General features: G+C 47.3%; 9 protein-coding genes across 9 annotated transcripts; 4 read left to right on the forward strand and 5 right to left on the reverse strand.

The window, feature by feature from the left end:
- Positions 1-32: 32 nt before the first annotated feature.
- On the forward strand, positions 33-1,633 carry TREMEDRAFT_68333 (uncharacterized protein; the record flags this gene model as incomplete). The annotated part of the gene is made up of 4 exons (XM_007004222.1): positions 33-123; positions 178-1,126; positions 1,202-1,253; positions 1,382-1,633. 4 exons carry the CDS (start codon positions 33-35, stop codon positions 1,631-1,633), a joined length of 1,344 nt encoding a protein of 447 aa, XP_007004284.1.
- Positions 1,634-2,207: 574 nt separating this feature from the next.
- Positions 2,208-4,868, forward strand: TREMEDRAFT_43521 (uncharacterized protein). Its single transcript, XM_007003915.1, has 11 exons — positions 2,208-2,287; positions 2,340-2,443; positions 2,494-2,690; positions 2,740-2,833; positions 2,884-3,204; positions 3,252-3,422; positions 3,471-3,595; positions 3,640-4,247; positions 4,386-4,488; positions 4,578-4,648; positions 4,694-4,868. Exons 2-11 carry the CDS (start codon positions 2,425-2,427, stop codon positions 4,710-4,712), a joined length of 1,728 nt encoding a protein of 575 aa, XP_007003977.1. The 5' UTR covers positions 2,208-2,287; positions 2,340-2,424; the 3' UTR covers positions 4,713-4,868.
- Positions 4,869-6,378: 1,510 nt separating this feature from the next.
- Positions 6,379-7,075, reverse strand: TREMEDRAFT_61638 (uncharacterized protein; the record flags this gene model as incomplete). The annotated part of the gene is made up of 2 exons (XM_007004065.1): positions 6,379-6,558; positions 6,638-7,075. The coding sequence occupies 2 exons, from the start codon at positions 7,073-7,075 to the stop codon at positions 6,379-6,381; spliced, it is 618 nt and encodes a 205-aa protein (XP_007004127.1).
- Positions 7,076-9,006: 1,931 nt separating this feature from the next.
- On the reverse strand, positions 9,007-10,102 carry TREMEDRAFT_71439 (uncharacterized protein; the record flags this gene model as incomplete). Its single annotated transcript, XM_007004275.1, has 5 exons — positions 9,824-10,102; positions 9,547-9,695; positions 9,322-9,484; positions 9,182-9,274; positions 9,007-9,138 (listed from the first exon to the last, which is right to left on the reverse strand). The coding sequence occupies exons 1-5, from the start codon at positions 10,043-10,045 to the stop codon at positions 9,007-9,009; spliced, it is 759 nt and encodes a 252-aa protein (XP_007004337.1). The 5' UTR covers positions 10,046-10,102.
- A 189-nt stretch (positions 10,103-10,291) lies between these two features.
- On the forward strand, positions 10,292-11,624 carry TREMEDRAFT_68337 (uncharacterized protein; the record flags this gene model as incomplete). Its single annotated transcript, XM_007004223.1, has 3 exons — positions 10,292-11,005; positions 11,052-11,375; positions 11,424-11,624. 3 exons carry the CDS (start codon positions 10,292-10,294, stop codon positions 11,622-11,624), a joined length of 1,239 nt encoding a protein of 412 aa, XP_007004285.1.
- Positions 11,625-11,943: 319 nt separating this feature from the next.
- TREMEDRAFT_29687 (uncharacterized protein) lies at positions 11,944-15,546 on the forward strand (the record flags this gene model as incomplete). Its single annotated transcript, XM_007003785.1, has 14 exons — positions 11,944-11,974; positions 12,022-12,201; positions 12,244-12,441; positions 12,486-12,566; positions 12,618-12,763; positions 12,817-13,055; positions 13,101-13,219; positions 13,289-13,409; positions 13,566-13,569; positions 13,644-14,010; positions 14,075-14,385; positions 14,433-14,691; positions 14,861-15,039; positions 15,277-15,546. 14 exons carry the CDS (start codon positions 11,944-11,946, stop codon positions 15,544-15,546), a joined length of 2,505 nt encoding a protein of 834 aa, XP_007003847.1.
- A 40-nt stretch (positions 15,547-15,586) lies between these two features.
- TREMEDRAFT_43527 (uncharacterized protein) lies at positions 15,587-18,222 on the reverse strand. The gene is made up of 11 exons (XM_007003916.1): positions 18,125-18,222; positions 17,774-17,842; positions 17,460-17,532; positions 17,193-17,292; positions 16,599-17,036; positions 16,414-16,522; positions 16,221-16,337; positions 16,072-16,168; positions 15,850-15,970; positions 15,746-15,783; positions 15,587-15,705 (listed from the first exon to the last, which is right to left on the reverse strand). The coding sequence occupies exons 1-11, from the start codon at positions 18,170-18,172 to the stop codon at positions 15,659-15,661; spliced, it is 1,257 nt and encodes a 418-aa protein (XP_007003978.1). The 5' UTR covers positions 18,173-18,222; the 3' UTR covers positions 15,587-15,658.
- A 218-nt stretch (positions 18,223-18,440) lies between these two features.
- Positions 18,441-22,246, reverse strand: TREMEDRAFT_71441 (uncharacterized protein). Its single transcript, XM_007004276.1, has 10 exons — positions 22,127-22,246; positions 21,341-22,068; positions 20,937-21,008; positions 20,565-20,822; positions 20,189-20,408; positions 19,873-20,052; positions 19,260-19,769; positions 18,943-19,128; positions 18,681-18,785; positions 18,441-18,607 (listed from the first exon to the last, which is right to left on the reverse strand). The coding sequence occupies exons 2-10, from the start codon at positions 21,678-21,680 to the stop codon at positions 18,595-18,597; spliced, it is 1,884 nt and encodes a 627-aa protein (XP_007004338.1). The 5' UTR covers positions 21,681-22,068; positions 22,127-22,246; the 3' UTR covers positions 18,441-18,594.
- Positions 22,247-22,564: 318 nt separating this feature from the next.
- TREMEDRAFT_73643 (uncharacterized protein) lies at positions 22,565-27,245 on the reverse strand. Its single transcript, XM_007004277.1, has 3 exons — positions 26,379-27,245; positions 24,363-25,646; positions 22,565-24,231 (listed from the first exon to the last, which is right to left on the reverse strand). Exons 1-3 carry the CDS (start codon positions 26,706-26,708, stop codon positions 22,810-22,812), a joined length of 3,036 nt encoding a protein of 1,011 aa, XP_007004339.1. The 5' UTR covers positions 26,709-27,245; the 3' UTR covers positions 22,565-22,809.
- Between the last annotated feature and the right edge of the window lie 234 nt (positions 27,246-27,479).

Consider the following 27,479-nt stretch of genomic DNA (forward strand, 5'->3'; position numbering starts at 1 on the left):
TCGATGCAGCCGGTGTCAGTGCGACATTCGTCATGACTGAACCCATCGCTCTCGATTTGGGAATCAACGAAGCGAATCAAGCTTGGATTTTAGGTACCTACTCGATGTGTTTCGCTGCTACTCGTGAGTATAACCGTCTCGGATTTTGGTGTACTCAGAAGACATGTTGACGGGTAGTCCTCTTTGCTGGTCGTCTTGCCGATTTATATCCTCCACACAGGGTTTACACAGTTGGATTTATCGGTATCGCCATATTCTACCTCATCATTTCATTCATGAAAAACCAATATGCTTTCTTTGTCCTTCGTGCCCTATCCGCTCTTCTAGCCGTCCTTACCATACCTTCTTCTATCAACATGATCATTCAAATGTATCCCGAGCCGGAGGAACAAGCCAAGAAACTAGGATTATTCGGTATGGCAGGTGCTTTAGCCAACACTATCGCTCTCGTCCTCGGTGGTGTCTTCCTTCTCGCTTCTTGGAGATGGTATTTCAGATTCATCACTATCATCATCGCTCCTTTCGCCGCGGCTGCCTGGTTCCTCATGCCCCGAACATCAGCAGTTGCCGAAGACCTTCCAGGTTCAGAAAAATGGAAACGAATGGATTTAGTCGGTGTCAGTCTTCTTATCGCTATCCTCGTTCTTTTCATCTTAGGATTTACCCAAGCTCCTATAGAAGGATGGAAGAGTGCGATATTCATCGCTCCTTTGGTCATTTCTATAGTACTCCTTCCCGTTTTCCTTTTCTGGGAAAAATGGGTCAAGAGAGGTTATTCTTTATTACCTCACGACCTTTGGCAATATCCCAACATTCTTCCTTTGGTCATTCAAGCATCAGGTATTTTCATGTGGTTCGCTACTGGTCAATTACGTATCGCCACGTATTTCCAACTCGCACTTCATAATTCTGCCATTCTCACCGCTGTCAAATTACTTCCTATGGGTTTAACAGCTCTCGTCGTCGGCGTTCTCACTCAAGTTTTCCCTTTCCTCATTACCAAACCTCGTTTCATTCAACCTATAGCATCTGCCTTATGCTTTTGCGGAAGTATGCTTTGGGCTTTCAGTGGTGGTGGTGCTGGTGACAATTATTGGAAATACATGTTCACCGGACAGATTATTGGGTGAGCACTTTGGAAACCTCTTCCCCCTTTCACTGAGACCACATTGAAAGCGAAGATTCAGTGCTGACTGGTCAGAACTGCAGGAGGAATGATCGTCTTCATCGGTATGAACACTCTTATCATCCAGGTTAGTTCAATCTCCTTCTCTTCTCTTGTCACTGCATCGTCTTATGAAGTACGACATCTCAGGAGACCATATTCCTCTAGTCCGACGTGATGGGTCTTGAAATCAGGGAACAGTCAGCTAAATCTTAGGCCTTCCCTATCGAATTTGCCGGAGTCGGTGGTTCATTCGCCAACGTCATCTTTCAAGTTGGCGCTGTCATCGGTATCGCCGTCCAAGCCGGTTTGCTCGGTACTGGTGACGGTACCATCCAAGATTGGACAGGTAGCAAAAACTCTTATTTCTTCACATCGGCTTACATCATGCTCACCGGTCTAATATTCGTTTTGTGGTATCGTCCGGAGAAGATGCCTCATCATGAGGGACCTGTCGTTGCTGCATAGAAGTTGGAAGATGTGTGAAGGTAAGAGAACATAATTTGAGTTGTTTTTGTGTCACATGCTTTTGACTGTCCCCAAAAAAACCTAAGCTGTATAGATTAATGATCACGTGGGATTTCGATGGATCTAGATAGGATTGTCATGCATCATCTGTATGATTATCAGCAGGCCACCGTTCCAGATGTGGTCCTAGATGCAACGATAAGATACCATCATCCTTGTCAAGACGAATGTATTCTTCCACATTGGCCGATCGCATTGCACTTACAATCAGCTTCGATCATTGCCAAGTCGATCTCGGAGAGGGGAAGGGGTGCACCGGCTTGTGAACATACATATGGTCGTTTGGTCGTCAGTTGAGATAGGATGGACGACTACTGATGAGTTTGACTGAAACGGCTGGGCAAACTATATGGGAGCAGAGTTAAGACCGAGATAGTTCCGACAGGGCTGCTTAGTGCCACATGCCACACTTCCGGAATTGCGTGAGGCTAAGCAGACAGCTGATAGCGATAGCGAAAAAGAGTCAGTGAATCACCTTTGTTTCTTCTACAAACCCCGCTTATCTCCTCTTCATCGCTTGGTCAGTCTACACCCCTACTCGTTGTTTGATACTCGAGGCATACGCATTTCAAAGTACCGTCTATACATCAAGTCGTGAGTGAGCTCGACTACTCTCCTTGTCGTGTTGAAAGGCTGAACTTTTCAGGCACCACTCGATAGATTTCATTCCACTTGAACTTTTTCACTTTTTGTCTGTCTCTTCTTATCCTTCATATCACTTTCGTACCGATATGGCTCTTCGCCAGCTGGGTGAGTCTACTCTTCCTATAAGACAGAGCGTTTAATACTGACATGTCAAGCTCGTCCAGCCACGGTCCTTCGCCCTTCTATCATCTCACGTTCGGCCATCATCCCTCGTTTCCTACCTTCTAACAACATCTCTCACTTCCGCACTTTCTCCAGCACTCCATTTCGTCTCGCGGAACCTGTCATCCCCAGTCCTCAACTACCTCCAGAGGGTCAGCTACCCCCCGGTGCGACCATAGTAACTCCAAAGGTTTGTCTGTTTCACGTAACAACGTTCGATAGATCGTTGACGACGATAGCCTTACATACTCACTCGTTGGAGACGTTTTCTGCAAAATTTTGGACGTATCACTTTGATCCTTGTCCTAGGATCAACAGGAGCTTTCTTGTATGGTGAATCTCATCAGAATCCACGATTTACCGCATTCAAGCTAACGATGTAGTAACCAGACAAGCGACTCATCCAGGTGATCAACTACCCGACGATCCCGCCAAACCTACTGTAGTCGTGCTCGGTTCAGGATGGGGAGCAACTTCTTTCCTGAAGAACTTGGACACAGAAGAATTTAATGTTGTCGTTGTTTCTCCTCGAAATTATTTCCTTTTCACCCCTTTGTTACCTTCCGTCACTGTGGGTACACTAGAACCCCGTAGCATCATCCAACCTACTCGGTACATTACCAGACACAAGAAACGCCGCGTGGCCGTGTATGAGGCCGAGGCACAGAATGTTGATCCGATCAAGAAGACTGTCACTTTCCAAGGTCTGTTCCTTTGATCTTCTCCTGAGAGTAGGTAGACTGACGTGCAGATTTGTCTGATATACGCGGAGCGGCTGGGTCCGTCACTATTCCTTACGACTACCTTGTCTATGCGGTGGGGTGCGAGAATCAAACGTTTGGTATCAAGGGTGTGACTGAGCACGCTTGTTTCCTGAAAGAACTCAGTGATGCGGACAAGATCAGAACTAAACTTCTTGACTGTAAGTCTATTACTTCTTTCGATAAATGGTATAATACTTATCGTGTAGGTATTGAGACTGCTGCCTTCAAGGACCAACCAGAAGCAGAAGTCGATAGACTGATGCACATGATCGTCGTTGGTGGAGGTCCTACTGGAGTTGAATACGCTGGTGAACTACACGATTTCCTCATCGTCAGTCGTCACATCAATATACATGAAACAAGCTGATGAAGAAGGATGATCTCAAAAAGTGGTATCCTGAAGTCGCCGACAGACTTCGTATCACATTAATCGAAGCTCTCCCAAATGTCCTCCCTGCCTTCTCCAAACAGCTTATCCAATACACCGAATCCACGTTCAAAGAAAACAAGATCGATGTGCTCACTCGTACCATGGTGAAGGACGTAACGGACAAATCGGTAATCGTGCAGGATGCGAACAAAGAGACTCGTGAAGTCCCCTACGGTCTACTGGTTTGGGCAACAGGAAACACATCTCGTCAAATCACCCGAAACCTCATGACCAAACTTCCCGCTGCTCAAACGCAAAGACGGGGTCTGTTGGTGGATGACTATCTCTGCATGCTTGGCACACAGGGTATATACGCTCTTGGAGACTGTACCGCCACTCAGTATGCTCCGACAGCACAGGTCGCGAGTCAAGAGGGTATTTATTTGGCGCAAATGTTTTCGAAAATTGGGCAGAAGAACAAACTTGAGCGACAACTAGCGGAACTAAGGGCCAGCCCCAACGCGGTAGCAGAGGAGGTGGAGGCAGTAGTGAAGAAACTTAATAGAGCAAGCAAGCAGACTCCCTTCCATTATTCCCACCAGGGATCTCTTGCGTAAGTCATCAGCTCTTCCCAGTTCCTCCCCATCTGGCTGCTGGCCAGCTCGTTCGATCTATCACATTGCCCAATCGTCATTTTGACTCACGTCTTCCGAAGCTGACATCGGTTTGAGGGGACAAGCTGACACTTTAGATACATCGGGTCAGAAAAGGCCATCGCTGATCTACCCTTCTTTAATGGCAACTTCGCTTCCGGTGGTGGAGCCGCAATGCTCTTTTGGCGTTCCGCTTACATCGTAAGTCCACCTTCTCCACCTATTCCTCTGATACATCCTTCGCAACTAGAACAACTCTCACCTCCTTGTGGGCAAAGCTGATATGTCAGTCAACGCTATATTCAGTACGCAACAGAACTCTCGTGATGGCGGACTGGGCCAAAGTGAAGCTTTTCGGGCGGTATGTCTCATCTGCCAGAGCCTGCTATCAAAAACTGACAATCAGTGACGTGTCCCGCGAATAAATATTGAATAGACGTAATTCGGACAATATAGATACTTCTTTGCTTAATCGGTGACTTGTCGTTCATGCTGGATTCTTAGCAGAGGTCAGCGGGATAGTGAGTAAAGTAGACATCATCCTCTGTTGGGCTATAGGACGCCATGAATCGATCATAGATAGATGTGCTGACGGGACTAACTGCAACGCGATTTCAGTCAATGTATCCTCACACCTTCTTGTTTCGCTCACACAGGATTGTCATTATACGACATCGGATGTTACCCTTCTGCCTGGCGGAATTCGAAACGGGTTCATTCATCTTACACTGAACTGCAACAAGTACTGAATCACCTTCTCTCATCACAGCTAGGCTACTCTCTCTGGTAGTACCTCACCAGTATCCCTCACCTACGCCTCGGGTGAGGTCTCTTGCTCTGTATCAACCCTGACGAATGGGACATGCCCGCAATCACTCCCGTCCTTGTCCGATTGCCAGTTGTCCCCGATCTGCCGGCGCTTTCCGGTGGACTTAGTGGAATCATTCATCCGCTTATAATTTTCGACAGCAGCCGTCACCGCTGCGCTCCACTGTAGCGCTAAGCTGTCGTCGGACGAAACCGACGTATGTTTTGTACTACTCCTCCGCATCGATACTTCGGTGCTTCGTCCACGCCCTGCTGTCCTTGTGGTGCGCGAGTTCCGGGATTTTGTGGCACCCGCAGTCGATCGCTGAGGCCTAGGCGTGATACTACCACTTCTGTAGCCGGCTGCATTGTCTTCGATGTCGTCCCTCCAGCCAGACGTCCACCCGGGGCTTAGAAAACTGCGGTCCAGTTTGCATGGATCCTCTTCGGTCAATAACATTGAAAGTCCTAAGGCAAGTTTTTCTACTGAAAAGATGTGATTCGTTCACTGAAGTCAGATAGCCCATTCTCGAGCTTTTATATCCTTCCGTCCCCTTCGAATCGACTCTATTTGAAATAGGTTTATCAATCCAAACCGGTTGCCCGGGCAGGTCGGTGAATGTCGCACTCTCATTACGACTCCGCGGGTTCTCGAGGACGATTTCGTGGGGAAATCGTTCGGGCATGGGCTTCCAAGGTTGAGATAAATCGAAGGTGAATCTTAGTTCTTTCTCATGGCTTACTATCCTTCACTTTCTCCCTGAACTATGGCTGTTTCTCACGCTTCCGCGTCGCTTCTTTATCGAGATGGATGGGGCTAGAACTTTTGAGATTGATTCGGGTCTTCTAAGAAGTTAAGAGACCGTTTGGCAAAGGCCGTGAGAACGTGGGAAGAGTGAGAAAGAAATGAGTGTGAGAAATGGGCAGAGAGCATTCTCAAAGTGGGGGGAGCGAGAAAGAAACTAGTGTGAGCAGTTTCATCCATAAATTTCGTTGCTCCACCACCCTCGGGATATTCTCAGCCCTCGCACGTCAAACAAGTGGATACCTCGAGCAACGCTCTCCCCATGGTCAGGATAGATGATATGGAGAAGACGAAGGCGTGTGACTCAGATTGGCTAACGGCAAGGGATCGCCGCGCTAGAGCAGGAGACAATGTCTACTTCTGTGTGATGGCTCTTAGTAGGCTGAGTTGCTCGTATCATGGACAAGTTTAACATTGCAAGACAGCAGCACCATATGGCCTATGAATAACTTTCCTGATGGTCATTTCTCCTCTGACAGTTAAGTCATGGCGTCCTGTGCTTCCTGTCTCTCTCTTCGGCGCGCGGGCTTACTCAACCAGATCCCCTCGAGACCACCCCACATCCAAAATGCCAGCGTGCTTCTTTGATGCCGAACCTGGGGCATGGCCGTCGACGTCTCCCTCGCGATAGCGTTTGGTACCGCGACTCTTATTAATCTCTTGACTGGTCACATTATTCAGACTCGCGGCCCGAGGTCGTGTCACAGGAGTTAAGCTTTGTGCCTGCGACTTGCTGACCTCACTCATCGAAACAGAGCGTGGCCGCTGATTGTCAGGATCCACTTCAAGCGGTGGTGGATCACTATTCGCCGAGCCCTCCGGACTTTGCTTTACTTGGTTCCGCGGATCGAGAAACGGGGATGTAAACTTGATAGGCGTTGTCGGAGAGAGAAGATTTTCATTGATTGTTCTCCTTGAAGTTCCCGTCTCATTCTGCGTCCCACTCCCGGGCGCATCCGAGACGATGGCGGTTGAAGAAGCCGATGTAGAGACGTTAAGCCCGTCATTGTTGGTAGTCGGTGTTGTCTCTTCTGCTCTCAACACATGGATATGCGGCGCTCCTACAGCAATCACATCGCGCATCGAAACGTCCTCGTCGGCCTCTCCGGTATCTGCTTCTTGCATCTCAACGTCGCTGTCTGCCATCTTGGATATAACTCGTATCACAAGAGCCATATCAGTTTATAACTCAGTGAGCACAGACTTTGCCTTTTGTTATTCAAGCTCCTACACCATTGTCAAAGGATTGCTTAGAAGGCCTGCACAACTTTTCTGTCAACGAAGCAGTGCATCGTATAAATGGGCGGAGATGATTGATGTATCCATTCATCTTGACAACTCCGACGTGAACGAATTCACTCTCAGTCCACTTCTCTCCACAGAAATGGTGTCGAGTCCCTTCGCTCGCAAGTTTGAGGACGAGATGATGATTGGAGTGTCCAGAGAAGGTCAGACGAGTTTCGTTTTCCGACAGGTGCGATGAGTTTTCGGCGGTATGGAGGAGAGATCTGATCAAGATCGAGCGATGGTCGAAAAGGGAGTCGTGGAAGGGACAGTGGAGGATGAGATTGAGGTGCCGACAGGGGAGTGGTGTCTTATACCGGACCAGGGAAATTGACGATGGGGATCATGAATGAATAGTGTCGGTTGAGAAATGAATGTTTGGACGATGAACTTGAGTTGCTGACTCATTTCAAACGGCTGACGAGGGAGACGGAACGTGGTCATTGGAGCGTTGTCTGTTTCCGTCAGCGTGTTGCTCTCTAAGTAAAGACCGGAAGGAAGTGGAGGATATCCATTGCTTGCTCACCCACCACACTTTTCAAAACCCTTCCGTTATCTGCCGGTGTAACGTACTGAACATGGAGACGATGGGTGTTAGGAGAATATGATTTGGTGGATGGGGTCGACCTTTTATCGATCACTGAAACTGAAAGTCAGCTTTGTAGATTTGGTTGGAGACTCACCTGAAGGAACATTGCCTGAAGATGGGACAATACATCATTTGAATTCATCGTTCATTCATCCCCAAATCCGCCTTGTTTACTCATTATCTATCAGAATCATCCCATCATCATGTGCAAAGCCTTTCTCTGCGCAAATAGCACCTCTACAGTAAGATGTAGGTCAGGTTTGATTCGTGAGTACGTGCCGAACATGATGGATGGTAGGGAAATACGTGAGCAAATTAGTCTTTCCGATCGTCAGCGTCAGAAGGCATGCATTCAACTATGATGAAGATAAGTACGACGCCACTGAGGAGTGTCGACCGAAGTATCAGTACCATCTCCTCTTTCGGTAGGGTTAGAGCCCTGATCATTCGCTGACAAGGGCGACGCTACCGAGTTCTCTGGGATTGCCGACAGAGGGGATTTCGAACGTGGCTTCAATCCATGTGTACTGGTCCTTGGAGGGTCAGACGAACGCCCTGGACGCCCAGGGTAGGAGTTCTTGAAATTACTTTGGGATCCGCTCGTGTTTGAACCAGACGGGTGACCTTCAGTGGGGATCCCGCTCCCTTTTCCGTTCTTGTCTGGTTCTGTCGAGTCGCTGTCATCGCTATCGTCGCTTTCCTCGTCTGAAGATCTATAGGCTGGCTCCTCTGGCTTGTAGCCCCCTCCCTGCGGCAGTGTACATGGCTTTGCCTCCTTCAACTCAATGACGACAGGCCCCTGATTAGGGCCTGAACGACCTTGACTTCGATCATCAGACTGTAGATCCATTTGCGGACGATTGTCGCCCGTTGTTGATTGCGATGAACCGGCCGTTCCATCACTGGTCGACATTGTTTCGCTTTGACTCACTAGTGTACGTTGGTCAGTCGAATTGTTTCGATAAATCAATCCCACACATTTCATTGAAGCTTTATGTATTTCATTTGCTCTATTACGACTGAGCTTGTCTTGGCGAACCGAAAAGAAGACTACACAGTAAATCGGCAAGCGCCAAAGGAAAGTGATGTACTTGGCGTTATGGTACACTGCCCAGCTCGAATCGGCTTCCTAAACCGTGAGAAATGCCACTGTAAAGGAGGTAAGTATTGAGCCGTAGCAATATCGAGAAGACCTACTGCCAAGACTGAAGACCTTCTCCCCAACACCGAGGGCTCAATGTCTTCTGTGAAGTCTTAGAAGACTAATACCTTCCCTCTGATACCTCTCTCTCTCGTTGGGCCGATCGTCATCGACGTGGTCCATATGAAAATGATGTTTGAGCAAGGAGAAAAACCGTTTGTCAGCCTTTGTGTCAGCATAATGAATATTATAAATGAAGGAAACTTACTTTGCGTCGTTTCTTCCAGCAAAAGAGGATTTCTATATGTTCGTTTACCATGGCAAGGTCCCTCAGTGTTTGAACCAGCAGAGGAAAGGCTGGCTAGGGGTCAGCGTGGTCATCAAGAAGCAGGAGAGAGCAGGATGTACCTCGAAGTAGACACAGTCGGCAGCGAGGACCAAGTCAATTTGTTTCAAAGGTAGGTTGGGAGGTAGCGTTTCGCCCCAGTTAAGCTCCATCACTTGAACATTGGATTGATGTAGTGGGGAGAGGTTCAGATGAACGTTTTCTTTCATTAAATGTAACAATTGTCTATGTGTCAGCTTGAGCATTTACCAATATCAGACAAGGAGGAGAGAGAAGGGAGAACAAACCGTTGATCTGTCACCCATACTTTGGCCGAAGGCTCTAATATCCCAGCGACGATACCCACGAGACCTGTCCCTGACCCTAGCTCGAGAATGGTCTTATTCTCGAGTAAAGCCGTTTGGTTATGTCGATAAGCTAGATACCTGGACAGTACCTGGCCCAGTTAGTGGACAGTCCACACGTATACTTGTATATTCCACTAGCGGTATTGGGCGATACGGGGTGTATGACGGCAGGAAGGCATGGAGGGGGAGGGATATTGAATCATTCTTAATATCTCACCTCTCCTGCGGGCCAAGCGATACCTCCACACCCCGGTCCTGCATCGACCTTGAGCTTGACGTCCAAGTCGAGTCCAGGTATGACCAGTCTCTTCTCTTCATCTGGAAGAGTCAAAGGTGCTCGAACGGGTAAGAGGTCGTCGAACGTGGGTAGTCCGTCGGAGGAGGGAGTTGAGATAGATCTAGAGCGTGAACGAGAGGCCGGGGCCTCGATGTCGTCCATCTACCCTTCCTTACAAGCGAGCTTGCCGTGACCTTATGCGGGGCATGCAGGGTAAAGAGGCCGACGTAGGAAGGGAAAGATTGTCTCTTGGTCCCCAAGTGCGTAGTGGGACTATAGGTATAGGGGCCCCCAACAGGAAAAGCTGAAGGAAACGTCTTCTGGTCAACCTTTTACCTTCCTTCAATTGTCTCTTTTCCCTTTCCGCTATCGACTGTAGCGTCTTTGTGCCCATCAAACTGAACAATCATGGCTGCGAGCTACTCTTTCAAGTCACCGAGCTTACAGATACCAGGTCAATCCTCCGCCGGTCCATCAACTCCCCGCCATCCTTGGACCTCGCCACCCCTTTCCACTCCGACTCATGGCCCTCCCAGATCACCCCGTTTACAATCATCTCCGGTTTTGTTACATCCTCTACCCCCCTCAAGAGCACTGGAGAGAGAGTCGAGAGTACAATCAGAATTAGAACTAGACAGACAAATTCGTCAACGTCAACAAGAACGTGAACTCGCGGAAGCGTTACAAGATCAAGAATGGGAGATTCAACGTGCTGCCGCTCGTCTGGACCCGAACGGGCTATCAATCTTCAGGAATAATAGTGGGAAAGGGAAGAGCGTACATTTGGAGACAAAACCTTTTGCAAGACCCCCTCAAGCTTACGAATTGTATCAAGCTATAGACAAACACGATATAGATTTTATCATGCGGGTCAGGGATCATGCTTTCCCTTTGTTATTGCAAAAGAGCGCGGGAGAATTTCCTATCGTTTATGCGGCAAGGTTAGGAGACAAACATAGAGATGTGGTCATACTGCTCATTGGAGCTTTGTCTCGGTTAGTCCCATCTTTTACTAGCGGCTCGAATGACATAGCTGACGGTGGCAGGTATGTGAATCATCTGGATAAAGAAGATTTTGAGAAGAAAGAAATCAAAAACACTCTCAAAGCTCTTAGAGGGAATGTAAGTTGATCCAAGTAATTCTGAATAAGGTGATAACTAATATCAGCTCAAATTAGCTATCGACAATGCCCTCCTTCCCGGTTACTCCCCAACGCTACTGTCATCGTATTTGCAGGTTCTCATCATGTCTGAAGGCGATGCCTTCCTTCATAAATCCACATACGAGATATCACTCCTCTTACGAGATCCAGAGGGTTCACCTGTCAAAGCGGCGGAACAACTTGTAAGACAATTCTGTACGAAAGAGCTTAGAGGGGTGCAAGGAGGGATACATGACGTTGAGGAGTATGTGGCGAATGCTGCTTTGGATTTGGTCATCATGGCCACATGGAGTTTGGCCGCTCAACAGCTCGATGTGGATCCTCTACCTGTATGTTTTCTCTTCATATATCGACAAGGATCATAAGCTCATATGTAGACGCATACATTTGCAAGAGATTTGAGGACATACCAGGAGATGGTGGAAGCGACGGAAGTCAATCGGAGCAAGATGGTCAAATGCACGAAACGAGTGCGACATCTACTGGACGTCCTGCAGGACCTGGGGGGAGATACCAAGAAGGGAGTACAGGGTAGACTCAAGGATGTGGAAAAGGCTCTGGACGCGGGGATGAGATGATTTCCGTGGACGAGACAATGTATTGACTCTAAAGGTTGGCATGGACAGATTTGAGGGAACGGGTCGTTCATCTGTAGCGGGGCTCGAGAGCTTTGCGCTCCGTCAGGGATAAGCAGAGAAAGGTGTTGTTGTAATTGATGATATCTGTCTTGTGTTTGACACGCCGCATGCTTCGACCCTCATCCATGTCCACAGTACCAACGTGGAACCCGGGCGCCACGTGGCGGTAGTGATCCGTGCCACATTCGACGTCACTCCTTCTATCCACCTTCCACCCTCCCTCTCAACACCTTTGGGCACTCTATCCAAACGTATCAACATGAGCCGCAGAGACGTGGACGAAGCGGCAGGTGATTCACAGTCATCTAAGCCAAATAGCAAACCGCTGACCCACCAGTCCTGAAACTCTACGGCATATCCAATATCAACCCTCAAGTGTGGGAAGATGTCGACCACGAAAACGAAGGACCCCTAGCTGGTACATTGGCCAATGAAGATGGTGGGATGATAGATGAGATGGATCCATTAGGAATGAAGGGAAGATTGTCCAGATCTAGCAGTATGGATATCAAAACCCGTACGTTCTCCTTCGTGCTTTCTCTTCCTACTGATGACATAGGCACTGCTACTTCTCTCTCTTCCAAAGCTTTCGATCCCAAGGTATTCTTATCAGCTCATCATCCCGATGCGTCATACAACGACCTCCGGAGGGGTATCTCACATCTCGAACGTGCAATCGAAGATAGGTCAGAGGCAGTACGGATATTGGTAGAAGAGAACTTTGATCGTTTCGTAGCTGTCAAAGCGTCGAGTGATAGTGAGTCTTTCATCCAGTTACTCGTGATCTGAGTTGATTTCCAGTCGTATACAAAGATATGAAAGAAAGTTTCATGGCGGATGATACTGATCATGGTACTCGGGAATTGAGAGAGATATTTAAAGGTACATATGTCTTTATTAGGCCGACATGAGTCATTGCTAAAAATATATCAGTCACTGCTCATAGAGCTGATCAGGTGTTTCTCCCCGTACTTGAGAATGCGGTCAAGGCGCAAAAACTTCGAACAACTTTGGGTGTGTTTGAAAAATCAAAGTTTCTCTTCAATCTACCCGGTCTACTGATGGATCTCATCAACGTTGTGAGTCCTACAGCAGTAGTAGTATGGTGAGAGACACCTGCTTACACTTTCAGGGAAAATACGAACAGGCTTTACGGGATTATAAGCGAGGAATGTATTTGAATTCTTCCAGAACAGGTCAACTCATACCCGGTCTTCCTGCCAATACCCCAGAGCAGAAAGCACAACATCGAAGGATCTTTGATAAAGTATGGACATCGGTGGAGAAGATCATGTCGGACTTGCGGGTCAAATTGGATGCTGGTCTCAAGGACAGCTCAAGATCTGCCGAGGAGCAGGAGAGAACTATAGAGTGAGTGTTGTTTGTTTCACAAAGCAATGTCGCTGAGAAAAACAGGATTTTGATTGATCTAGAGGGGTGTGATGATCCCGCTTGGGCTTATCTGGAATATCAACATTCACACATTTTCGATACTATGAAAGCTATACATAAACGTTGTCTAGAGTCGGTGAAATGTAAGTGAAGTCCACACCATCGAGAAGTAGGGAAGTAAGAGTTGGTGTAAGTGTGCTCATCAAATGTAGCCGCAAATCAAGCGTGTTCGGATTTGCCATCAACATCCACTTCGCAGGTTGACAATCTGAGAAGACAATTGGCATTATCACAATACTTTGTGAACACCATCAACCGTCAGCCGACCTTTTCGTCTGAAGAGCAGGGCTGACGACAATAGCATCGGCTGTTGACGCTGCTTGGCTGGCTATACAATCACTCGTTAAACAGTTGTCTGACTATGTTTCTCGTTCTCTTCCTGGATTCTGGAAGATCGCCCGAGCATGCATGGACGGTCGATATCGAAAGGTCTGTTGTTATCTTTCTTCTCTTCTTTCTACCTCCCTGTCTACGCAAATCAATTAGTTGTCGGGCTGATCACTCCAGCGTGACTCATCAGGCAGTTTAGCACCCTCCCGACGCCCTGCGTCCACATGTCGTTCCATGGCTTCAGAGATAATAAAACTTTACACCTCGCTTCTCTCACAATTCTTCACTCTATCCGATGTGGCAGTAGCGGAATCCAATCGGAAGAAAAGTGATATTAATCCTCCAATACCTTCATTCGTTCCTCTGTCCACGTCAGTGATAACAGCATGTTTCTTCGGTGAGAAATTAGTGGAAGAGGTTGCCGAATGTACCGGAGAATTAGCCGCTGTGGACGTAGGGAGTGAATCTTCTAATGCTTTGAGGGGTATGTTGGACTCTTTGAGATGGAGAATGTTAGAAGTCATATCTTCTACTTGGACCCGTGGTGAGTCTCTCGTTTTCTTTTCCAAACAATATATTTCGATTTGAGAAGACCAACTAATCTGTAGATTCTAAAGTCCTTCATGAATTAGAAGATTGGACACATTATTCCTCAAGCAAAGCATCTACAAAGTATTTGAATCTTATGGAAGAATTTCAACTCCGAATAATGAGATCTTTAAAACAAATTTCTTCCAGACCAAATGAGAAAGAAGTTGTTCCAGGGAATTATAAACGTAAACTGAAAGAATTATTCGTCAACACCACCAATGGGTTATTGAGCAATATGATACAAGCTACTCAGATTATCCCTGAAGAACCTCAAAAACGTCGACCTTCTCGTATTTCCCACACGAAACTTTTGACTTTGAAAGATGTGGTACGTCTCATTCTCTTTGATGTCAATTTGCTTTTTCTGACGACAAGGATTTGAGGTTGTTAGTGACTTTGAGCAAGATATATACAATACGACAGGATATATTACCTGACTTATGTCAGAAAATCAGTAAGATGATAGAGGTGGATATGTCTCAAGAACAGAGGGATATAGAAGGGTTAGTGGTGAATATGGATAAAAAGGTGTTCAAGGATTATGTGGAAAGACGATCAATTGGGTTGGTGGAGGTTATTAAAGATGGTATACTTAATGGAGAAATAGATTGGTTGAATGCTCCCAAACCTTCTGGTGAGTATCCTCCAATCCATCAAAACCCACCAAATTATTCGAAGGTACCAGACTTCGATTCGTGAACGTGTCACTCATAGTGTTCTTGAGGATTGATGAATCTCAGAAGAAAGATGGGACATGAGATCATTCGAAAGGAAAAGTAAAATAAACGGTATTGATGTATCAGAAATCCGACCATATATGCATAAAGCTATCCTCATGTTGGTCGACACTCATTCCAAAGTTGGTGATCTTGCTCCTGCGCTATTACCTAGAGTTTTAGAAGCTTTGGTGGAAGTCATAGCTACTGTAGCTTTGGATAGTTTTCAAAAAGTATCAAAATTCGGAACGGGTGGTATGCTCACGGTATGTCATATTTTCCTCTCCCTCTTCAGTCAATATCATTCGTCATAATGTTATCTGCGTTTCCGTCATATATCATGAGTTCAGTCATGGATCGTATAGTAGCAGTTGGAAGTTTTAGGACGGAAAATATCTCGCATCAAATGGAAAGACGGAATGCCCACAGGTGAGAGGGTTGGATGAAATAAGGCTTTAGAGAAGACTTGGGTAAGGGGAAGTGATCTGCGTCTGACTCGATAGGCAACTCTAGAATTCGAATATTTTCATCAATCCATCGGAACATATGTCACTCCTGCAGCAAACGAATCACTCAATAAAGTATACGAAGTCATTTCTCAATCTTATCGAAGACAAAAGAGTCAAGATGAATTTCAACATGAACTTGATAGTCTTCGAAAGGTATTGCACGATGCACATAAAGCTACGGGAGCTGGAACTCTTTGTTTCAAGCCGAAAAAGGCTCGTGGGCAGAATGACCGGGGTGAAAAGTCAAGAGAAGGTAAAAGATAAGTTCATGTGTAAAGGACATAGGATGAATGAGGCATGTTGTCAATGTTGTACATCTATGCATGTGACATCGAGTCGATCTTCAAGCAATTGAAGTGTCTGTAATGTTGAGACATCATTTCGCCAGTTCTACAGCTTTTGCAGCTGCTTCGTCCAATCCATCTGAGGGTCAGTAAAGAAGTTTTCAGAAGATCGAACTCACCAAAAGGGTATATCTTCAAACCTGATTCGTTGATCATTCTATTTCATCAGCTTACGCCAAGTCCAGAGATGAATACATGCGATAAGATCATGTGGATGACTTACTTCTTCGCCTCTGCCTCTTTGGTACCTTGCAACCTGACGATGAGAGGGATATTCAGTTGGAGTTCTTTAGTAGCTTTGATGATACCCTCAGCTATAACGTCGCAACGCATGATCCCACCAACTGTGAATCAGCACAATCTTTTCGTACCTTTCTCGAAAATACGATAATGCTACGAGAAACAATCTCAGGGTGGTAGTTCACAAGATGAGGATGGATCTCACAAATGTTGACAAAGATAGACTTGACACTCGAAGAAGTCAACAGAAGCTCGAATGCTTTCTTCACAGCGTCCGCGGTGGCTCCACCTCCCACGTCCAACTGAAAATGTCAGCTGATAACCCAAACTAGATTGGCATTGCAAGTAGCTCACAAAATTGGCAGGTGATCCTCCGTGGAGGTTCAAAACATCCATGGTAGCCATGGCGAGTCCAGCACCATTGACGAGACATCCGACATTTCCGTCCAATTTGATAAAGTTGAGACCGTACTGAAGATCAGTTCCATTCTGGCAGCGTATCGTTTCATGGCGGAGAGGACGACAATTGCCCGAAATCTGAGCTCACCTCGGCAGCTTCCACCTCCTGAGGATCTTCTTGTGTCGTATCACGCAGTTTGAAAACGTCTTTTTGTCTAAAATCGGCATTATCGTCAAACCCGAATTTCGCGTCCATACTAATAATATCAGCCATCTCTCTCACAACGAGATTCTGTCATTCATGAAGGTCGATAAAGTGCATGCACTACTCACCACAACACCTGTCCATCACTCAATTCTGCCAAAGGGTTAATCTCAATTTGAGTCGCATCTTTCTCTTTGAAGATTTGATAAAGTTTCCCAAAAACAGTCGCGGCGTTCTCCTGAGCATTTTCTTGGAATCCAAGCTTTTTAGCCAAATCCACAGCCTCAGCATGCGAAATCCCCTTTTCGAAATCAAGCGTAGTGGTGATGATAGCCTCTGGAGTATCATGTGCGACATCTTCAATGTTCATACCTCCTTGACTGGAAGTGACAAGGACGGGAGCACCACGAGCACGATCGTTCAAAACCGCAGCGTAGTATTCTTTTTGAGGAGGCATACGTTCGGCTAGCATGACGGCGTTGCAGATCCTTCCGGCTGCACCTGTTTGTTTGGTGATGAGTTTATGTCCGAGCATTTTTGAGGCGTAGTCTTTGGCCTGAGCGGGACTGTATTGGATAAAGTTCGTAGTCGATCCACGGACAGGAGAGAAGATCCACAATATGAGATCGAGTAGTCGGGGGAAAGAAGATCAGATTAGAGAGGTGTAGGGGAAAAAAGTCAACATCAGCTTGACACTTAGAAAGACATAGTGAGGAACATACGAATCAACCATTTGAACACCACCTTGGAAACCAGAATCGAAATGTCCTTTTCCTCTTCCTCCAGCTAAAACTTGAGCCTTGATCACGAGTTGATCTTTTCCTACCTGATCAGTAATCGTCCATCTTCCACACTCCACTACCTTTCCGCCGTTTCCAACACCAAGGTTCCACTGAGCAGCTTTAAGGACAGTGAGAGGTAGTGTCGGATTGAAAATCGGCTGGTAGACGACACTGATGATACGAAGGAAAGACATAGATGAAACCCACCAAATGATTTAGCAACAGATTCCGCCTCTTCCGCCGAAAAAGCAGGTTTAGCCTGAGGTGTGGGAATACCATACTACATGTCAGCCCTCCCACCACGATCTCTGCCATATATCCATTATTACCACTCCGAGACCACATTTTAGTTACTGAAATATAGATACCAGTACATCGAAGTGTATCCCTAGACACATACATGAGAGAGAATAGGTCATCAGCCCACGATATAACAAAGCGATCGCAATAGAGGAGTCTAGGAATGAGGGAGGACGAGAGGAAGATTGTTTGAAATGTAGAAGGACCAAGAGTTCACTCACAGAATTAAGCAATTGAACAGATTGGTATTCATGTATAGACAAACTCCTTTTTTGATTCAATCCGACGGTCTAAGATTAGTCAATCTATCATTGCGTTTCATCCTCTCATCTGCAACAAGGCAAACTAACAGAGCAAAGCCTGGCGTAAGGTCATGAGCCAGAGGTGACGAGGAATGAAATAGGGTCATCGTTGGAAGCGTGCAATAGGATATACATGAGAGAAGTGTAAGTCAGGTGACGGATGGATACAAACACGCTCAAGGATATCAGATACGTGTAGGACAGGGCAGGCATTACAACTTTCCCGTAGCGAAAAAGGCCAAAGCAGAAAGAGTGAGAAAAGTCACTCACCTTGACCGTCTTGCTGACTACACGTGCTGATTGAACACCTCTGAGCATGATGAGTGTGTATGTGAGTGAAGTGAAGATGTAAAGGAGTGAGAGGTAACGAGGACAAAGATGTTAGGTCGGAGAGTGGAATGGACGGTCAATGGTGCGCGATGCGGTTCTTCTTTTCGGCCTTAACCGGACTAACTCCGCTTTCTATCCCGACCTGCATCTATCTCCATAGCCTCACCTCATCCAGTGGTGGTACGAGTTGGGCGCATGGGTGCATGAGAGCTGAAGAAGCATAGGAGTATAGATGGATCCATCGACCCACAGGAGCTATGAGTATTTTTTTGCATGCATAAACGTAATTGATTCTGCCCAAAATGCAGCGTCTGTTCCAAGTAAGTGAGCCTCTTCCCATCCATGTCAGATTTACTCCTCCGTTCCTCGTTGATCATTTCAGTAGTATTGCGTCGTTGGATCGTGCATCTTCATGTAGTGAATCTATCGTGTTAGTATATTGGAAAGACATAGAGGCCAATCACATTCTGGAAGTCGAGGAAGCTGGGAGACTCACATGCCAAGTATCTTGAAAGGTGGTGAAGTGATCCCTGCCTCTCCTTGCAATGCGCATTCGACAAAATGGGAACCCCTTGACACACCACGGTCGATCATGACAAGTCTGCTATTTAGCACATGTCTCGTACTCCCCATGTGATCGCGTGATACATGAACATCTGACTCGAGTGGTAGATGTCATCGGCACGGCAGATTATATTGAAATATCATTTTGACGAGAGACGAGAAGAGACACTCAGTGCAAGACAGATGACACTCACGTAGCAATCACATCCTCCACTTCGGCCGTACCCTTCAACTCTCTCGCACCGGGGGAATTATCATCCACCCAGCATTTCACAGTGCCCAAAGGTTTGTCCACTGGACTTTGTAGGAAATAGATCCCGACGTCACCTGCGCCGAGTTTGAGGGGGATACGAAGACGGGAAGTGGGTTGTTCTGCATACCTGATTATCAGATTCACTCTTCTCTTCCTACTAGGCACTTTCATCTGTCAAGGAAACTGCACGAATGTCAAAGATGGAGGGACGTCATTTGAGAAGACGATCACCGAAAGATGTAGAGGAAGAAAACTTGCCAGTAATGTCGATCCTCATTTACAGCCCCCTTAGGAGGATGATAGATTTGCCATCCACTGCCATAAAACAAACTCCTCGGCAAGGGATTTATCAAATCGCTCGCTGCCACGCAAAACGGTTCAATCTCTCTGAAATGTTGTATGTCATTTGGCCTATCCCCAAGACGCATAGGAGGAACTCTCAAAGCTGAGAAACGGTCCGTCAAAGCATTGGTGGCTGAGTCCCCATCACCTTTTTGTTGTCCCGGAATACCCTTCCGTAAACCCACTCCTCCGAGTAACGAAGGTCCCGAGCTGGTACCATCACCTTCGACACCAAGATCAGGAACGTCAAAGCCGAAACCTTGAAGAGTGGACCAGCCGGAACAGATCTGCGACATCATGTAGGATATTAGAACGTCGGCGATGAGCTCGTGTCCTTCCGCGTTGGCATGTTGAGGATCGTTGTAATAGCTTGCTCGTGCTACGTCGGGTTTCTGAAGATAGTCATTGTAAATGACACCTTTGACGCTGGATGTGAGCTCATGTGCGTTTTGTAACGTCGACTGAAAGCAACGGGACTCTCCCGATGGTACGAGACAATGTCAGAAGTGAGGATAGAGATATTACATACCTGATATGTGGAACGTCGTAGAATTGAGCGACCACATTGTGAAGCAATTCCGGACCTGCAAACCCATTTTGCGCTTGAACCTGAGGACTGAAGTGACCTAAAATGATAACTGCTGGCATTTCTGGTCGGACCAGGATGGATCGGGCAAGAAGTTCGAAATGTTGAACCCACTCAGGGTCACTACGAGTCAGCAACGTTGTGAATATGAGAGACATTGTGACGAAGAAATGGTGACACGACAAGGGAGTATTGCGAGATGGGCGATACAAAGCCGGAGAGAGTGAGGAAAGCGGGGCAAGCAAGGAAAGCAACCTACTTGGGATCTGCAGCGTCAAACTCGAGCAAAACCAAATCCGTTTTGTCGGGCATGTGATGGCTGTTGCAATACGCATAATAAGCGCTGTCCGTTTTACGTTGAGCGCCGTTGGTGAGTTCGTTTGCTGGATGTGGGAATACAGAGTTCCACCATGTGAAGAATTTGGCGGGATAGCAACGATCGTCGATAGGATCTTCTCCAGCTCCGACACAAGCGGAGACTATGATCAGCAGCTGTACACTATCCTCATCCTCATTGGGTCGATCCCGCCTTGGGCGCACAGTGCCAAGAGTATGATGGAAAACATGGGAGGCGAGGTCGTTTCTAGTGTGAGGAGAGATGTTCATATGGTTTGAACAGGTTTTGTTTGACTCACTCGAGCCCCCTAAAACACTGATAGTCACCGGCGCCCCACTCATTGCCTTTTGTATGACTCTCTGAACTCTGGCGCCAGTACCAAGATGTAATCTACTCCTGAGCAACTCCAATTGTCCTCTTCGAGCAGCGATAGGGTCACCTGGACCGAAAACGGGACAAAATTCGAATGGTGCTGGGTCAATTTTCGAATTGTTGAGATAGTCGCGGGGAACAAGAAGGGATTCGTGTGTGTGGACATGATGATCTGTTGAGGTCGCTGAGAAGTGAGCGTCGTTCACTCATTACTTGAGCTGAAGATTACCACAAAAATGAGCAAAGAGGTAGGAGGGGGGAGAGGCTAAGAGGAAGGGTGATCGTAAGCGAGACTCACGTAGGATAAGTTTTGTGAATATTGTTAAACCGATGATACCTGTGAGAATCATCCACCCTCTTTGTGAGAGACCTGTGTGTGAGTGTCTGTTGACCCATGTGTTTATCATACTGGCACTACCTCTCAGTTTAATGAGAGACCGATATTCTCATTCCACCCTTATCAAGCGATTGTTCAGTGAGAAGCACAAGACATCTGAGAGAGGGCTATACTCAAAAGATAAGAAGAGCATGATTTCTCTGTAAAGACGTAACAATGTCCTGCCAAATTTGGAACGAGAATAAAGTGGACAATCAAGGCCGATTCTAGAAACCGTATATCATGTAGCACAAAGATCAAAACCCCATTCACAAGTGTAGGAAAAGGAGATCATTTCGAAAGATTTGATAAGAAATGAAACTCACCCATTCTCCAATTCCTTTTTCCTTTCTTTTGCCAACCTCCTAACCCCAATCCTAAACCTAGATTCATACCCTTCTCTCCTCTTCTAGTCGCTATCCCACCATTCAAACCACCCGTCAAAGGTCTTACATCCGTCCCACTCGATCGTCTCCCATTCCCTGGAGATTTCCCAGTAAGATCAGAATCGAGGTTCATACTTTGTTCATGTGTGTGGGTATCAGGTGACCATTCGTATCCTAATCCAGGAGTATCGTCACCGTGTCTAGAGGGATAATGTGACATTGGAGTATCTGGTTCGTGATTTGGTTGAGGGGATGTGACCGTGGTTCTGGGGCGTAACATGATATTGAGGTTTTTATTTGGTCAAATCACACAAAACCTTTTGCGAGGATGTTATTTGGGGAAAGTTGAGATGAAGATTGAATATGGATACAGAAAAGTCGGTTTAGACTTGGAAGTTGGGAGGATAGGAGGGAGGGAGGGATGGAAGATAGGCAGAAGAGTGTGGTAGGTGTAAAACTGCGGTAACTTAGTTGAGGACGCGATCAAGCGCCCCCAAAATCAAATGGGTCTCTGAATCACTACTGAATCACTGAATCAATTGAATAGATTGGTGATATACTCTTCAATTCGAATAAAACGTATGGATAAATGTTCCCGATCGGATTGATTGAGAGAATGACCGAGAGGAAAGATATGACGGTGAAGAGGAGAGTATATGAGGAATGTGCTAGGGAATCAGATCTCTGCAAAAAATCATGGGTCACTGATCACTGACGGATACTCACCAGTCCAATCCGCCAGTCCTTTGAGTGTCAAACCTTACTTGTATACGTCCACTATGACACCGATCACTCCTCCTCGCCAAGAGTAAGCGATATGTTTTGGTGACGAGTGATAATCTTTACAAGAAGCAAGAAAGAGATGAGATGTATGAAGCGAGCAGCGCCCGTCTAGGTCGTCCATCTACAGACCGTCAAACCGGGTCGCGTTAACCTTAGGGTTTTTGACCCTAGCCCACATGTGGCAGAGTCCCTTAAGCCTCTGTGGGGTAAGTATCATCTTATATCCTAGGTGGCTTGGGCAGCTGACCACCTAGACTTTTAAAGCTTACGGGCTTCAGGCTTCGGGTAGCTGACAGGATATTATTTGTTCCTCTTCTAAGAAGGATACTTGCACAATGCTACGAATGCTCTTGGGTCAACCTGGAGCCAATTGATACGATTCTTCAACAAGACGCATACATCGCAGAGATCTCTGACCCTTGCACCCTGCCTCCTCACTTCAAGCCCTCTCCATACTTGCTTACCCCTTTCCCCATCCTACAACCTCATCAACTAACCGATCTAAGCTTCATGTCAACGAGTATAATCGATCCGGACAGACGTTGATACAAGACACCCTATAAAATGTCTACTTCTAATTCCTCTTTCCCCCCAAAAAGCCTCACCCTGACAATCACTCTATAAGACTAATGGAACAATCTCTTCTTTGGTTTTTCTTCTGGTACCACTTTGATATGAGTATGATGTGGTGTCATACCCGTTCCTAATAGATGACTACACGTTTCGATATTTTTAACCCATTCATCACCATCATCCTCTTCATCAGGTGTTAAACCTGTAATCTCTGCTGGAGGTGCACATAAACCTCCACCACATTCGGGACTACCACAAAGACACATCATGTCGTCTTTCCCTCTCCCCACTAAAAGATCGCTGAGGGTACATCTGATGGAAGGTTCGACAGCTAACATACGCATGATAGCCGAACGGGATTCTCGTGGTAACAATCGGAAGATACTTTCAGCCCCACCAGATTGAAAAGTTCGAGTGGAAGATATGGAGGCAGCACGTTCACGACGAGCTTGTTTCTCTTGTCTTGCTGCAGGGTCCGAATGACCATCTTCAGTTGATGACGAAGGTGGTACTGGAGAACTAGGTGTCAAGGGAGTTGACACTGCTCGGGAACGACCAACACCAAAGTCCACGGCATTCACGCCTAGACCACTTCGGTTTGCGACGCTCGCAGAAGGAGATGTCGGGACTGGTTCAGTATCTCCTCGTTTGCCAAGATCACCAGTCGGCAAACGTGAGGCTGGGCGAGAGACCACACCGTTCGATGGTCGAGGGAAATACCTGTCGGAAGGATCTTGGAAGGCTTCAGGGCTTTCTCGAAGTTTCAAATGGGCGAGATGAGGAGTTGTGATATCCTCAGAATCAGTGCTGATATACGAAGCGTTCGAATCCGCCGTCATTGAAGAAGCCGGCAAGGTAATACAATTGGTGCCTTCCGGTTTATCGACCGCCGTACTGGTGGAAGTTGACGATTGAGATCGGAATGGTAAACTACTAGATCCATCGGCGAGCAAAGCATGTGGACCCCCGACCCGGCTGTGTGCTTCGTTTCCATTCAGAACGCTCGGGGCGGGTGTCTTGGTCTCCGGCTTACGACATAACTCGGGATGAGTGTTGACGTACAACCGATAAGACATGTCCGTTTTGTAATCTGGGATCTTCCAAGGGAACCGACGGAGGATCATGCACATGAAGATGATGGCGATACTCCACACGTCCGTCAGACGAGGATCGTACATCTCTTTGTTCAAAACTTCCGGGGCGAGGTAAGGGTCAGATCCTACTACACCAGACGCGGGGATCTGATGTTTACCAGGGTAGTGAAAGACCGTAGCAGTGCCGAAATCGATGAGCTTGACAATGTTATCGGTAGTCATGACGCAGTTGTCGAGCTTGAGATCACGGTGTGCCAAGCCCATGGAGTGGAGATAATGTACACCATCGATGATTTGTCGAAAGACGCAGTAGATCTCCGGACGGGACATTTTGCCGGACATGACGACGGAGAACAGATCATAAGGGGCGTATTCCATGATCTAGTCGTTAGCCAATCTGCACGTTGAAGTCGCCATGACTCCCTGAAAAGCCTTTCAAACGCATATGGACAAAAAGATGGCCAAAGAGAATCAGGAAGGGTACATGTGACAGAGAAAATAAGATGACTCACCTCATAAAAGTGTCCATGATCATTGACAATATCAACCGTCTCGATCACATTGAGGTGTCGTAACGTTACACCGACACAAAACTCCGCGGTGACTTTTCTCTGATACTCCTTCTCCGACTCGCCTTGACGCCTAGGTCTGAACTCCTTGACAGCATATGTAGTTCCTCCGTTCTTCGAAGCAGCTTTGATGAGCCTGACTGTTCCACCGGCACCTGATCCAAGCACTTTACCCCACTTGCCGTACTTTTTCGACAAATGAGCGTGAGTGGCTTCATGGAGAGACGGGTGAGTAAGCGCAACGACAGGATAGGGTACGCCCGGGTAGTCGTTGGCGTTTCTAGGAGTGGCGATGCCAGGAGTGTGAAGGGGTGTACTACCTGGGGAACCACCTTGTGAACCTGGACGTGAATGAGGAGCAGAGGTCATGCCCGTCATACCCGTCGTCGCTGTCGGCGCATGATCGACTTCCGCCATGTGGATAGTGGTGGTGCGACTCGGTGCTGCTGAGGATACGATTGATTCAGCGGGAGTATGAACCGCCGATTGACTTTTATCTTTGTCTTTCTTGTCCTTTTTCTCCTTTTTCTCCTTTTTCTCCTGATGATGCCCGAAGAAACTTGCCAGCGACGAATGTGATTTCTCCCCTTCGTTGTCGCGATGATGATGACGCATAAAGCCAATCAAGTGATTACTGTGTGCACCATGGTCCTTCACTTTGGTCTCGTTAGGAGGAGTGTGCGAGGTAGCGTGTGTTGCAGAGCCTTGAGTGGGAGGTGCGACGACACTTGGGGGTAAAGCTCCCAACCCGTTGAAGCTACTTCCTCGCCTCTGCATCGCAGGAGTCGCTGCACCATGCAACGGGGATGCCGGGGTCGAATTAACAGGAGTTTCGTTCAGATGCTGATTCATAGCGGCTACAGCGACTGATTGAGGAGCTTGACCATTTTTATCGCGATGATGCTTGTCATGACTCCCTACGACATGATGATTGAGAAATCTGCGTAGGTCGTGCAATGCCCCACTGTGTTGCTTAGGATGTCTGGTTGCGAGTGGGGACTGATGCGGTGAGGAAGGCGCCGTCTTGCTCTGAGGAGTGTTCTCCACTCGGAGATGATCCGAGTCGGTCACAGGGAGAGATGGAGTGGGAGATGGAGCAGCCGGGCCCGGAGCTTCAGGTGTGGCCGGGGTAAAGGAGAGTGCAGAGGGAATGATAGGACGGTGTGTAATTTGCTCCAACGCCCGAGGAGTGGGAGAGACGTCTCTTGAAGAAGCAGTGCGAGCAGGCTGTAAAGTTAGCACTGTCCTCTTCCAAACTCCGACACGATCATGTAATTCAGGCAAGAGAAAACGCCAGAAACATGAGAGGGACACCAGACGGGAATTGGGATAAAGAAGTATAGGGGTGGCCTACATAACGATAGGGAAGCTTCCATGACGTCGAAGCGCTGAATCGAAGGGCGGGGCGTTTGGGGGGAGGAAAATTAGAGCATTCTCTTTCGAGCGCAGGTCGGTAGGGACGTTGTGAACGAATCGAATGATCTGACATGGCGTCGTGGAAAGCTAAGAGGGGCATCTCGCTGAGGACATGTATAAGTTGGTAGGGTCGTGATAGGGAGTGGAGCGGGGGAGTGTGGAATCAGATGGGATGGGAGAGAAAGACGAGAGATAAAGACAAGCTTGATGGAAGTATCGAAACGAAGTATTGGGGAGAAAACGGACGGGGGTGCGGTCTAAAACATCTTTGACCGATAGGAGGATAAAGGATGTTTTCCTTGGTGCCGAATGTGACGGCCGAAATAAAGAAGGCTTCGAAAAGACATGTACTCAAGATGATCAAGATATGAGATTGGAAAACCAAGAATGGATACCACACGTCAGACACACGAGCTCGGGAAAGGAGATATTGATGGTGCCCGGGGTCGCTAGGAAACACGCATATCCCTCCTTCATCTGTCCAATCTTTCACCCGTCGGAAATCACTCATCAAGATGGATGATTACGCAGACGAAAACTCACCTCATCATCCTCCCTCCTACTTCTCAATTTTTGCAATCCTGCACCCATGGCATAATGAAAGTGACCTGGACCATGAGGTTGTGTGGGTAAGTGGCGGTGGTGAAGATCGTTTACAGCATCAATATCACTGCCCCTACGACTTCCCTCCCTGCTTGGCGGTGCGCTCGTGCCGGGTGTTCCGCTGATCGGGGTGAGATGTTCTGGTGACGGTAAACCATCGTGAGCGGTGAGGATGCGTTGTCCATGGGCTGTGACGAGGGATAATCGACGTCTTTGGTCGTCGGCAAATTCAATGGATTCGAGAGGGACGGCAGGACTTGAGGACAACATGGCGGTGAATCGTTGCGGATATGTGGGCTATCGTATGAACATCCAGTAGAACAGAGAAGGTATGAAACAGAATAGACAAAGACGAGAGAATGCTCGAGTAATCGATCGTCACTCGCTTGGTATGTCGCCTAACGTCTTCGTTATAAGAACTCCCTTGTGAAGAGTGACCGGTCGATGATCACCGGCTGACCGGGAGGGATCCGAAGGAATGCGAAGATCTATGCACAAGAACGTTCAGAGGGATTGATGGAGTGAAGCGATGGCGATGCTAGAGAGGAGGATTCGGAAAGGAAGGAAGGAATGGAATACAGAGTGAGATGGAAGATGGGGGATGGGGTTATTCCGGCTTGTGGTGGAAAGAGGCGTCAAAAGGAAGTAGTCGAGTGACAAAGTAGGAGGAGAGTAAGCACAATGACCCTGAAATTCAATCAAAATCTTTCCTTGCCCTTTCGGCTCCTTGTCTCAGCGCGAGCTCGTTACTTCTGACAGACTTTTGTATGACTGAGTTGATTGACAGGTGTCACTGTTGGGATGTTGAAGTAGGAAACAAGAGTAGTTAGTAAGCAAGAGACAACAAAGTAAAGAACGAGTAATTCCGAAATGGCTACCAAAAGTTGCACTCGTCATTGGAATCCCCTCCCCTTGTCACCGCTCCCTTGTTACCCCGCGCGGCGCGCCACCTGCCATCTAAGATCCTGCCGAACTCGAACAACTCGGCCTCGGTCTCAATTTACCTTGCACAACACTTTCGTCGTAATCGGCTCTCTTACT

This window comes from Tremella mesenterica (assembly GCF_000271645.1).
Source record: "Tremella mesenterica DSM 1558 unplaced genomic scaffold TREMEscaffold_4, whole genome shotgun sequence".
In the NCBI taxonomy this organism is placed as follows: domain Eukaryota; kingdom Fungi; phylum Basidiomycota; class Tremellomycetes; order Tremellales; family Tremellaceae; genus Tremella; species Tremella mesenterica.